At 45.1% G+C, this 13935-nt stretch overlaps 1 protein-coding gene across 6 annotated transcripts in view; it reads right to left on the bottom strand.

Annotated features, from left to right (window-relative positions):
* Nucleotides 1–12287, bottom strand: part of LRCH2 (leucine rich repeats and calponin homology domain containing 2) — a 37861-nt gene extending 25574 nt beyond the window's left edge. For all 6 annotated transcript variants that reach the window (XM_032123596.1, XM_032123598.1, XM_032123597.1 and 3 more), the window contains exon 1: nt 11966–12287. In XM_032123596.1, the coding sequence (XP_031979487.1) occupies nt 11966–12251 (286 nt within the window). In that variant the 5' untranslated portion in view covers nt 12252–12287. The remainder of the gene's footprint in view (nt 1–11965) is intronic.
* Between the last annotated feature and the right edge of the window lie 1648 nt (nt 12288–13935).

The following is a 13935-nucleotide window of genomic DNA, read 5'->3' as shown; positions in this document are numbered from 1 at the left end:
ACTCACATGCTGGAGGGACGGGATGAGAGCCAGGACCTCACCTGGCAGACACTCACCTTGAATAAAGGCCAGTGCAAAGACCTGCACCTGTGGCAGATACCTGCTCACACCAGTGTGAGCTGCAGGACAGAAGGGTAGAGGAAAGCTGTGCAGAGAACACCCTGTGATGCTGGTACACAACAGGCTGAATGCAAGATGCCAGGGTACTGAGCAGAGGGAATGGCCATCCACAGCGTGCTGCAGGTGACCAGCAAATAAAATGGACTGGTACAATGAAACACCAGCTTCCCGTAGAGTCATTTTTGGCAGCAGCTTTAATTTTACTTCTTGAAGTCTAGAATATGTGAAATTTTGTGTGTCATCTGGCTGTCACTCCATTATTTCTAAGAAACATTCTCAAGCTTAAGTATCACAAAGTCTTCCAATAGATCAGAGTATCCACTGCTAATACTGAATTCTGCAAACTTTACCTGCAAGAGGCAGAAAAAGACACTCCTAGGTTGGAGGAGTGGCATTCCTAATGAACTGTGAGAAAAATGGAACAAAGTTAACTAAAACTGAACACCTCAACAAAAAATAAAAAGCTTATTTAAAAAATTCGCATGCTTGAAAGAGTTTTTACAACCAGAGAGGTTCACTTTCTGTTTTCTACTACATCGGATTTCAAAATGTTACAGAAAAATGACAACTTTCACATGAAAGTCTTCTGCAAAACCCTTCTTAAACAAATGCTGTCTTGTTCTAATGTTCAGCAGAGTGTGACACCTGCATGCAGAAAAGATGCCCGCAGTTTTATTGCTGGCACAGTTCTACAACCTCCACCACATGCTGAAGTCTTTGATACAACCCCACTCTGAAAAAAAACCAGGTCTAAGCCTCTTCCTGATTTGTTTTATCAGCAACTGGAAAAGTGACTGAAGGCTAGTACAAAGACCTAGTCCAAAAAACAGAAATGAAGAATCCCACCCTACTGCCACTGGTCCCAGGAGCAGGACTGTAGGTTACACCTGAACAAGAAGGCTCAAGGGCACCATGAAAATTTTGCTGCTTTATTTGCTTCCAGCCATACCTCAACCACAAATCTTAGAAAGTCCCAGGTTAAAAACCAGCTTTGCTATTTCTTCTGTAGAAATAAATTCTAGAGGCAGACCAGAAAACAAGCAGAGGATTCACCAACTCTCTGCTCTGGATAAGTGGACCAGCAGTGTAATACGGGCAACATAAACCGGCTGTGGTTTCTACCCCGGCCTGACACAAATCACATCAGCACAGTCTGGCTGAAGCCCCTCAGCAAAAACCCCATACAGCTGCACATCAAAATATATACCAAGGTCACATTATTTGTGTATTACTTTAGGACCACTTCTCTGAAAACAATGCCTTTGAAGACACTCTGGGGGAAGGATTAAACTTTTTTATTATGAAACCCAGAAATCCTATTAAAACAGGAAATTATACCCACTATCTCTCAATAATAAAATAAAACAGGTAAATAAAGAGGTGGGAGATAGCATGACTTCTAATCCAACCAACTTTTTCATTCCAACATTGCAAAATAGCATTAGAATAGCTCCAGGGGTTGGTTCAGATTTTTCTGAAGAGAAAGATTTGAGTATCTATAGTTTTCCACAATATTCTCATATTGAATGTACTTGCAGCTTTTTTAAAACAAGTAAAGCTATTTTTATCCAAACTAAAGAATGATTTCTACTCCAAAAATGTTTTCATAACAAGCAAGAAGTTTATGAGACAGTATTGTCTATTATGGTAAATAAAATGTAGATGTGAAACTAATGCAATTTAGGTACTTTCTGAAGACTAATAACACAATGGATGACCAAGAAAATGTGGTCTGAAAAAAGGAAAAAACTTTAGGAATAGGCTGCTTCTCTATAAACAAGACAGCTTTCATCTCACTTGAAATGAAAACAGGCTGCTAGCACTTGAGAATGGCTTTGTAAGGGTTAATAGACTGGAGAAGCAAGGAAAGCTGCTAAATGCAGAAGCACAGATGATTTAGGACGACAACTCTAGAAGTGAGATTATAGGAATCCTTTGCTTAACCAGTTTAGACTGGAAAACTCTCAGTGGGAGTGTTATGTGAGGACTAAATAGAAGACACTATCCATGCCTGCTCATGAATCACAGGGTATTTCAATACACTATCTCTGCAGGAACAATAAAAGTGAGAAGTACACCATTACTAAGGTTAAATTTGAAAGAGGAACTAGAAAAATATGAAGAAGTCAGTTGCAGTTTAGTTTTTTGACAGAAAAAGTCAAGTCTTTAGTTACTATAAAACAGTGATTAAAAAACAATATATAGAAAGATAAAAAGGAAAGAATTTTAGGAAATCAGTCTGGAAGGGAAGCTATAAGAAGTTATCTTGTAAAAATTTAAGCCATGATCAAAAGGGAGAACAAAAAGCTCAAGTTGTCAGGTTATAGCCGTGTGCAGCAAGGTAGTTAAGTAGTGTTAACATCACATTTGCCTTGTTTTTGCACTTTTCCCTAAGGATGCAGTACTGCTTACCGTCAGGAACATCCTGATATAACAGACTGGCCTTTTATTTAAGCCAGTACAATCCCTTTTGTATTCACATATTACATACACTAAATGCTGAACTTGAAATACGAGGCTCAGCTCGGAAATTTACACTTGAACCTGATCTTGATATTATACTCTTTTCATAAAAATACGTTGCTGATCCAGGATATTGGTGTTAGGCTTTTGTTTGCTCCAAAATGGCATTAAGAAACTAGATCATAAAAGCCTCACATTCCTCACCCCACAAAAGCCAGAACTGCTCTAACTCATCACAGATACAGATTTTCCTAGCCAGCTTTTCTAGCAATGCTTTAGCCTAACCCAACCAAAGTCTAAGAAAAGTTGTAACTGTATAATTAGTCCTACTAATGAAGACAATGGATGCATAAAACAAGTGTTCAGAGCTGATCCCAAAGATACTCTTTTAGTCAATCTACACATAAATCTGAGATCATCACACAGAACACTCATTTGTCTGTCAGATGCAAGATGGTTCTGGAGAAGAAAAAAGTAGCTTCAAACACTACAGAAACACCTGCATGTGGTAATTCCGGGAGGCACAAGCTGTCCATGTCCACAAACCACCATCATTCTGATTGAAAAAAGCTTTGTTACATAAACAGTGAAATTGGTTTGTTCATGCTAAGTGCCATTTCTGTGGTTAGTAACAGGAGACAGATCTCTTCCTGACTTTCTTAGCTTCTCAACAAATTGGAGAAGGAGTCTCAGAAGAAAGGAACTCTTAAGATTCCTAAGCTCACCTCAAATGGGATGTATGTCTCTCTAGCATTTCCCTCAAACTCTACACATCTACTTGCAGTTTCACAGTTTAACAATCCTAATGAATGACTAGCATTGTTAAACACAGAAATGTTTTAAAATTTTCCCTTCAAAAGAAAAATGAACCTGCGTAATTAAATAATAAATATCAGAATTCTTCAGACTTACTTATGTTGCAAAATGAAGTACTGAACAATTAAAATACATCCAGATGCAGAATGATTGCCCATACTGATAAAAACAGCAACCATTTCAGTTGCAAAGGAGACCAAAAATTTAGATCTTACCGGCAAAGAATGGTCAAGAATTACAGCAACATAATTTCTACATGTAACTGTGAATTTCACATAAAAATCAACATTTCCTCTCCAACACTAAGAGCTATGGTGAAGGACAACACAGAACAAACTGAGCACCCATCAACTCTTATGCACAGTAAGGGAACTGAGCATGCCTGCCAAAACCCTGCAGCTCCCAGGAAACTAATTGGACCACAAATTGTCACAAGAAAAGCTACATACATTTAAAGTCTATTCTTAAAAGCTTATGTACCAATATTTAACTTGATTTTCATGTATATACTCAAGTCAAGTAGAAGCAGGCTGTCTTCTGCTTAAAAGAAAGAAAAAACACTCCCAAGACTAGAGGTGGCTACAAGCAGCTTTTACTTTTTTTCAGCTGGCTCTTTGACAGCATGGACAGCATGGAATAGCTTCTGGTTTTGTGAAAACGTATTACAAACAGGTATCAAAATGGTATTTGGATTCTAGATCCAACAGCTGAAGTGCTAGGAGATACTTGCTTTATGGTTACTCCCACCCCCAAGTTTAGTTACAGACTTGATCTGTGCAATTAAAATGACAAACAAAGAAACTGTACACAACCATATAATTGAGGTTTCTTATCAAGTACAGAGGGAGGGTTGTACAGGCAACCAGAAACTCCATTTGACAGATTCTGAGTTCTTGGCTTTTCATGCTAATCAGCACTTCCAAAAAAAACCAAAATCCTTTTCAAAAATACACTTTTATTGCTTTAGAGACTTCAATAAAAAATAAAACACCCTGTCAGACTGAACCATAGTTCTTCCACATGAAGGAAATGTTTCTGTAACTGGAATAGACCAATGGTTCTCTCTCACACTTCTGCTACCAGGGAGAAAGAACTGAGATCCAGCACACTGGCTCTGAAATCAAAGTAGCCTTAAGGAACCCACTATTCCAGTCCACCCTCTCTGAGCCCAGTCTCCCAGTCTGTATTGGATGCATCTACACTGAACATGTCTAAATTGGCAGTTTGGTTCAAGCAATTCGTGTTTTTCATCTAAGTTGCCTCCACTCACCACATGCTGGTTCAGGTATGTGAGGTTTTTCCTGAAATCTGTACCAGCACAAAACTAAACCAGAAGCTCTGATCTAAAGGTTGGAATAACTGGGGGGCATGCTGGTGCTGATCTGCTGCACACCAATGCCAGTGTCGTCCATACAAATCAGACTTGTTACTCGAGGCGCAGCAAGCCAATAATTACACACTTGAGAGAGGCACTGATTATTTATTTTGGAGTTGTGCAAGTGTGGGTGCTCAGCGGTATTCCACGAGTCAAGCACACCAATTATAAAAACTTTTTACTATTTATACATTTTAGCAAAGAAAGGAATTAGTGTTCATTGGCTGCAAGTTACACGGTTCTCTCAATAACCAGTATTCTACCTTCTATTGGGTAATGACCTCTCTCGCTAATTAGTCCATGTGCCCAGTCTCTCTTCGTTTCGGTCAGTGGGTTACTTGGGTTGGTGGTCTGTGAGTTAGTGTTGTGATCTCCCCATGCTGGAATTACCTTTGACCCACTCAGAACTGATTCAACAGAGATGCTGAGTTGCCTTTATAGGTTTCATCCTTATCTTGGGAGTTCTGTCCTTGTGGCCCTTAAATTCTGCACTCCCTGTGCCCACCATCAGTGGTACATCCTTCTTCCCAAGCCTTGTAAACCACCTTCCACATCTGAGATCACTGAAGCCTGTCAAGCCCTAAATCTTAACAAGGCAATTCTTAAACCAGTAATTTGTTTTTCTAACACCTGGACATCACTTAGGACTTACATGTTAGTTGCTATCTGTTTCACCGATTAAATCTCCCTCCTTGCTGAGTAGGCTTGAAAGTACACAAAGATCAAACATCAAAGAATATCCTTTCTTAAGAAAATCTCACACATTCCACATTTTGCAACATGAGGATGAACCCAACAGATGAATTCAGCGAATTCTTCACCATGTTACAACATTAGAAAGATCCAGACATTTCCAGCACAAGATACCACAGTGCTCCAGCCCTGGAGTGTGTTCAGCTATTTAATTTTGATTTAAATGCAAAATAAAGAACACATCACCAGGATCACTCCTCAATCTGGCACATGAAGATGTAAATTCAAATACCATGTCAAAAGGACATTACCTCATGTCAAGGATTATCTTCCTCTCCATTACTGAAGGTGTCTTGGCTCCACAGAGCTTTTGGAGTTTAAAGTGGTAAGAAGAAAATCCCACCGGAAGCTTTTTTTGTTTTGGCACTTTAGTATTTAGTCTAGACTATAATTGTTAAAATGCTTTTCTACCAGAAAGAGTGAAATGTATTTTCTTGACAAGTCAGCAAGACTTCTTAAGCTGGCATATTACAGCACAGGGCATCTTCCTCCCACTTAAACTCACCATCATTTATTGGTTTAATTCTGACAATTTCTTTTTTGGCTTTGAAATGTTTTAACTCCAAATTTCCGTTTCACAGACAACATAAGGTAAAGTAACCCTCATTCAACAATGAAGCAAAGCCTGAGTTTGTTAAGGAATAGCTCAAATATACACAAAATTCCCAAGGAAAGACTTACATCAGCATCTGTATGCTCAGTAACACACATCCAAGCCTTTGTCCTGATGAGCTTACATTCTAAATAGACATGAGGCAGAGACAGAAGCTACAATCAACCTGCAGTAATCAGCGTTTACTACATGACTTATCTTTTGTGCAGATAAAATGGCTTGTCACTGAATAAACTAAGCAGAAACATTTTTCAAGTAAGCTGAACTACCGGAAGACAAAGAACACTGGAAAACAAGGCAAATGCACTAAGATGAAAGCAGAAAAAAACCTGAAGAAACTGGGTAAAGCAGCAGTCCATGAGCACTGAGTAAGCAGGGTCGAGCAACAACTCCAGCATGTTCTCCTGAGACCTGGAGGCCTCTGCTGTAGCAACTTCAGCATCTGTTCTTATTGGCTGGTGCCTCCTGCCGACTCTGTCCTACTCATGCCAGACCTCATGGCAGCGTTTAAGAATGGCCACAGCCACTTCTATTAGCTTAAAAATAATTACGTAGTATCTCTCATTACCGCATGTAATGACTTGAAGCAAACACTCTCAGAAACCTTTTAGTTCTAGGTCAGTCTTCAAAAGAACAAGTTCTCGTCCACTTCATCCTGCTTCCACCTATGGAAACAGAAGTAAAGTGACAAATGGCAGGAGTGTTTGGTTTAATACCCAGATGGTCGGGGATTTGCTCACGGTGCAGTTACACCGGCTGCTCAGCTGCCAGAAGGCTGGGCTCAGGGCTCCTTCAAGCCTTTTAACTACACAAACGTTTTTTCAGAAGTCATATGTTGACATTGGGAACACATTTGTGATAATTATGTCTGCCAAGCACAAAACTATTTCAGTTCTATACCGGAGAATAAGACTTGTATTTTTTATTTTCACCTGAAGTGTGTGACCTTCTCTAGACCTGTCAGCACATTCTCCTAGCAAGTGGCAAACAATTCCAGGCTAGTTGGAAGACAGATGAACATTAGACTGCTGGACAGCCACAGAAAAGCAGAGAACTCAGAAGTCTCTTCACACTGTCATGTAAAACTTTTATCACCAAAACCCCCCCCCAAAAAATCCCTAAAAACATATCAAATATCCAAGTATCTTTGCATTTTCTGCAGAACTCCAGCCTTTAGCCCTGGTTTTGTTACCTTTTTGCTAAGGACAGATTTCAGCTTTAAATGCCAGGCTTGCAGGGAACATGAGTATGTACTTTTGAATCGGCTCCAACCAAGCAGCACAACTCAAATGGGAAAACACACTTCACCAAAAAGAGTATCTCAAAAAGCAAAAGCTACTCCCTTTTTCTTTATCACACAAGTTTTTGCAATACAATTCGCAATCTAAATAATTTGCCCCCTCTGCAAATAATCAGTAATGAAGTATCAAAAAAAATTCCGTAGTTGATCAAACACAGAAATACTACCAGTGCTAGATGTTGGATATTACAAAACACAAATAGTCAATGCAATAGCAAATTTAATTTTGATGGATGGAGACGGTAAGAAGTCAAAAAATTACACATCGCATGTTTTCTGTAGGTCAGTATTTCAGATAAGGCTATAACACTGCGTTATAGGGGTTTTTTAATATTAAGATATAAGTAGAATTTTTCATAATACAATCCTTTTAGGCAGGCAAACAGTCATAATCAGCTCCTTTGACTTCAAGTCACTGAACTGAGACTTTTCCTAACTTGCCCATCACACCAAGTATCCTAAACAAGGATTCTTATTACTGGCCTTCAGCAAGAAAGCCTCAAGCACACACAGCTCATTTCCCCTTAGCCCAAACACTGGACAGGCTGTGAAAACACCGTGGAAAATTTCCACAATTGTTTGTTTATAAACTCTCACTACCAGATTTTGCATCAGATGCATTTCAGAGCATAAACACTGGTCCCTCTCCCCCAAAGAGTTCCTCTTTTTGTTCAAATCTGAAGGAAATGCTGCTGAAAAACTACATTTTGCAACATTTCCAGAATGTAGTCTAGATTTAGGATATATGTCAAATATGAGTGCTAGTTTTTTTAGCTGAATATTGGATTTGTTGCTGCTCTTCAGTTACTGCCATCCTCAATTTAATCAACATTGGCTCCACCAACAGAAATAATTCTATTCAGAAAGGAAAATATAATTGGTTTGGAAGTGCATACTGGAGAGGCAGAACCGCATTATAAATTAACATTCTTTTGCATTTCACTCTCAATATTAAGCTTTGGGGTTTAATCTGTAATCACGTGAATGACAATATACCTTAGAAGGGCCAGAATTAGGATGTAAAAAAAGTGAGACATGCAAGTAATGGTGACAATGGCATCTGTAACAATGCCATGCCCAGACTGTTACTGGCCATGACAGGAGGGCTCACTCTCAAGTCATACTGGAATATACTGGTGTTACTCCTCAGCTATGAGGAAGCAGGTGGTGAGAAAGGAGAAATTTCAACATTCATCTATCTACAGGCAATTATTCACCTACTTATAATTGCCTGGAAGCTCCCTCAGAATTAAAAAGTGGGAATTTAAGCTGCTGTGACAAAACTATAAACTATTAAGCCTGATGGCACCGCTGCATTTAACTGGAACTGTCGGTCATGCACCTTCCGTATTTACTAAATTCATTTTTTCATAAGTGTTCACTAAAAAGGGGGCAAATTGCTAAAGGCACAGGCTGACTTAGGCTCCTGTGCTACACTGTCATCCTGATCTATCTCTAAGAAAATAAAACAGCAAACACACAACTCTTCAGCTAAGCAGACTGTGATTACACGGATGTGATAGACTCAATTACTTAACTGCCAGGGGGCCTAATGTTGCTCAGACACAGAGAAGCAAAATTACACATAAAATTAGTGGAATATTCAAGATCTCTCTTGATACTATGATTTTACTTTTTTTTGAAGTTCATTAAAAGCAGCACACGATCTGTTTGGGCAGCCAGAAGACAAATTCAGATAAATAACAAAATAAGGATTTCCTGGCCAAAGTGCTGCAAGGACAATTCACAGTTAAAAAAAACAGAAAAAAGAGCTAAGCAGCCAGATTTGGTCACTGCGCGTTAGACACCTAATTTAAGATGGAAAAAGTATGCCTCAGTATTTGCAAATTAAATATTGGCAAGCCATTATGTAAGTCAGATGCAATATAAAATCCCAAGCTATTTTTGATAAATCAGCAGTTGTGCTTCAACACAGCTCTTGCTGACTTTATTGAGATAAAGACGGACTATTTTGGGTTTACAGTAACGCTGCAGATCTACTGCCTAAGGGTTGGTGATACAGAGAAGAAATTGCTTACATCCACAATGGTCAGAGGCTGCTTTTTTAAAATATTTGTTCCTAATACCACAGAATTGAATTTCGTAGTCACTGACTTAAAACAGAAAGTGAAACTCTGCAAATATTTCTGACCCAAGCCCCCATCTCCCACATCTCTGACTCCATCTAGAACCTTGTTCACAGGGATATTTGCATGTGAAACAAGGATAAGTGCTACAGAAACACCAATAACTGCATGACTGTTGCCTCTGAGGCTGCTGCTAATTCCCCACCAAGCTCCAGGCCACACTGACACTGTCAAGGATGTCCATGATTCACCAGCAGAACACTGTTTACCCACTTGACAAAAATTTCTACAGATTAAATCAAAATAGAGACTACAGATCTTTTGTTTACAAGCATCATCTGAAAGATGTCTAAAATTTGTACTTCATCAGGATTCATTCATAAACCAGGACTACATTAAATCAGGATTCTTCTGAGACAGTACTTTCATAGACCCAGATTGATTATTTCAGTACAGGATTTTAGAGCAGCAAGCAGTAAAGCTACTTCTGTCAGAGGCAGCCCTTAAAACATTTTCACACCATCATTCACAACAACAATTCAATCCTGATGGGAATGACTGGGCTCTACTACATCCTAAAACAGAGAAACAAGATCACTGAAGACAGCTCTGACTCAAATGTTGAGATTCAAAATAAATGGACAAAAAAACCTACCAAAATGCAACCAGCAATAATTAGAAGCAAACAAAAAGTATAGATCCTTGATGGACCAGCTTCAGGATACAGAAAGTCTTTTAAATAATAGATTGCCTATATACCTACAATGCTTCTTTCTTTCTGAATGCTTTGGTTACTGAATACCTTCACAAAGCAGTGACCAACAACATTGCTAAATACATTTTTATGCTGGTACAAGGAAAACTCCAGCTTCCATTATTTCATGGAACCTCTTTTTATTTCCAGGTACCATCATGGACAATTTCCTATTCCAAACAATATACCAGCTATTATTAAGCCATGGGGAAAGAAAAGCCCCAAAACAAAACAAAAAGCCCCACAGCATTAATTCACGCAAACAACATTTTCGAAAGCCACTACTATCTGTGAACAAAAGACCCTGGGCCTCTCAGTAATATTTTCGTCTAGCACATTATTCAAAATAATCCATTTTAAGCAACTACTCCAGCAGCAAAAAAAACCACAAGCACTTCGGGGATGAGCCACAATATGAGAGAACCTCCGTGGAAAATGTAGCTTTGTCTTCTAGGAACTGTATAGAAAAATGCCTCCATGTTTACTTCACCTAAAAGCCTGGGTAAATCCAGGCCCACACTCACGGCATCCAAGCATTTACCAACACAGTGAACGCATCAAGCTCCCCATACTCGCTGCTGGATGCTCACACATCCCTCGCACCCGCACTTGGAACCATCTTCCTGCGGAGTCGGGACCGCGATACCGCTTTACAGCAAGGGATCCGACACCCTTGAAGGCACAACCCAACCACAACACGGAGCTCTCCTTCCCCCCAGCGCGAACTTAAGCGCTCCCCTCACCCTGCACACCCTGCTCAGGGCACAACAACTGCAATTTCCCGTCCTTAAGGCACGTACAGACGGACACAGGGGACGAACGCCCGATTCCCTGAGACCGCCCCCCTTCCCTGCACGCAGGCAGACCGCAGCACCTTCCCCTCGCCGCACACAGAGCATTCTCCTCCCCGCACAGCCCCGCTCCCCGGCAGCCCGAGCACACCGACAGCGCCGGCTCCGCTCCCACCACCCGGGGGACAGCGACTTCCACCCCCCGGCACACACCGAGCACCGCGGAGAGCTCGGACACAGCTGGGCAGTGCACGGAGCCCCTCAGCCCGCACATCCCTGTGCCCTCGCACACACAAATACACACAGCCCTGTGCCCTTCCACACTTCGCACACACCCCTGTGCCCTCGCACACACAAATACACACAGCCCTGTGCTTTCGCACACGCTCACACACAGCCGCTCGCCCCCCACCTCCCCTGGCACCTCCGGGAGCCCCGCTCCGCTCGCACACACGAGGCTCAGCGTGCCCCGCTCTCAGCCCACACCTGCACGGCCGCTCGCCCCACACCCACGCGGCACAATCGGCCCCCAGGGCGCCCAGCAGGGCAGCCCCGACACTGCACCCCCACATCCTCCAGGCCCTGTCCTGCACGGAGAACCCCCCCCAAACGCGGAGCCTCCCCGCTCTCCTCCACTGCCCTCACACAGCGGGGCCCCCGCTGCTCACCCAGAGCGGCCGCTCCCGTGACACCCCCTCCACTGCCCCCACAGCCCTCCCGTGTCACCACGGGGACCCCTCCGCTGCAGCCCCGCACCAGGGCCCCGCACCCGCCACCGCCCGGCCCCAGCGCCCGCCACAGCGGCAACGCGCCCCCCGCCCTCACCGCCGGGCCCGCAGCGGCCCCGCAGGACGCCCGCAGCCCCGGCCCGGCCACGGCCGGGGCCCACTCACCTGCTTGCGTGGTGTCGCTCAGGTCGCAGCCGCTGCCGGGGAAGTCGCGCAGCTTCCTCCCGCTCAGGCACAGGATGCCCGAGCTGCCCGCCTCCTCCAGGGCCCGCTCCAGGCTGCGCACCGTGTGCGACTGCGGCAGAGCTGCCGCGCCCCAGTGCGGCCCGGACGAGAAGGAGAGGGTCAGGTGCGCGGGAATCCCGAGCCCCGCCGCTCCGCTCCCGGGCGCCGTCCCGCTCCCGCTGCCGGTCCCGTTGTTGCCGCCGCCGCCCCCCTGCCCGGCCGCCATCTTGACCGGCCCCTCCACAACAACGGCCGGGGCCGCCCCGCCGCCGCTGCGCAGGCGCCGCGGGGCCCGCAGGGGGCGCCGCGGGACGGGGCGGGGCTTCGCACCGCCCCTCGGCCGCGACAACCAATCCGCGGCGCCGGCGGTGCCGGCGGGGCGGGGCTTCCTCAGGGGGCGTGCGCGCGTGTGTGCCCGAGGGCTCCTGTGCCGCTAGGGGGCGCTGCTGGGGCTGAGGGGCCGGGGCTGAGGGGCCGGGATCGGGATCGGGATCGGGACCGGGACCGGGACCGGGACCGGGACCGGGACCGGGATCGCGACCCTCTTGGCAACGGGGGCATCCCGGGAGCCGGCGGAGCCCGGGAGGGGCGGTCCCGCAGCCGGGACGGGAGCGGGCGCGGGGGGCGCCGTTCGGGAGGGCGCGGCTGCGGGGAGCCCTGCGGAGCCGAAGGAACGCGCAGAGATCGCCTCGGCAGCCCCGGCGCCGCTGGGAGCGCGGCCCTGCCCGGCCGCGGGGCCCGTCGGCTCCGTCCGCTGCCCTCAGGCTCCGCTCGCAGCTGCGCTCGCATCTGCCCCGGCAGCGCAGAGCAGCGCCCGCTCCTCAGGCCCGAAGCGCTCCTGCGCCGGGAGCATCGGAGCCGCCACGGCCTCTGCCTTGCAAACCCGGCACCGGCAGAGCCGGACTGCGGATCCCCGCGTGTGGCAGCGAGAAAAAGCACCCAGGAATCGGCCGTGGCAGAACAAAGGGAAGACGAGCGAGCGGCTCACCCTGAAATGGGTCAAGGAACGCTCACACAAAAGCCCCAAAGGCACGAATGCCCGTGGCTCAGAGTGCGAAAGGGCAGTGGGGAGACATAAATCAGAAGCCGCTTGCAAGGTCCGGGGCCCAGTTACCTGAATAAAATGCTACACGACTGCTGGGATACTCTGTGGATGGATAATTGCCTCTCCTACCATGTAATCAGTTCTTGTTAGGTGCTGCATATTTACCTTCCAAAAATGCCTCTGGAGCTGTGATTAGGAAGTGCTAAAGAAAGCCTCATAGAACCACATTTTAATGCAATTGTTCTGTGTTTGATAAGCAGAATCTGCTTTTAAGCCTTGAACCTCATGAAGATCCTTGCATTCTTCAATTGGCTTGGGTTGGTTTTTTGTTTATTTGTTTTTTGCCTGCATATGTCATGCCTAATTTGGGGATCTAAGGGAAATTCCCTTTGTATGGAACACACTGGCCTTCAGTCAGCAACATATCACTGGGAGATAGCTGAGCCATTATTGATCACAAAAGGATCAGACCCGAAATACTTTGTGCGTGATGTCTGGGGGAAATTCAGCAGAACGGACTGAGCCAGGATCCCTGAGAAGGTGCTGAAGAGTGAAGGCTTCAGTCCTGCGGTGCAGCGCTGCCTGGATTTGGGGATCACCCTGTCCTGGCACACAGACTGCCCTTCCAGCAAAGAGGTCTGTGTGCAACATGCAGGTGTAGGGGAAAAGGGGTCCCTTTGTCCCCTGCAAACCCTGTGGCTGGCTGCTTCCTCTGACCTCAGCTGTGGATCCTTGTGGGGACTGTGGGATTCAAGCTTACAGATGAATATCTACCAATCAGTCTGGCTGGGCCAGAGCTTCTGCTCTTGTCCTAAAAAAGCTGATCATTCCCTGCATTCACAACAAGAAAATCAGGCAAACCTGT

This window comes from Corvus moneduloides, chromosome 14 (assembly GCF_009650955.1).
Source record: "Corvus moneduloides isolate bCorMon1 chromosome 14, bCorMon1.pri, whole genome shotgun sequence".
Lineage (NCBI taxonomy): Eukaryota > Metazoa > Chordata > Aves > Passeriformes > Corvidae > Corvus > Corvus moneduloides.
This window is presented reverse-complemented; position numbering and strand designations above follow the sequence as displayed.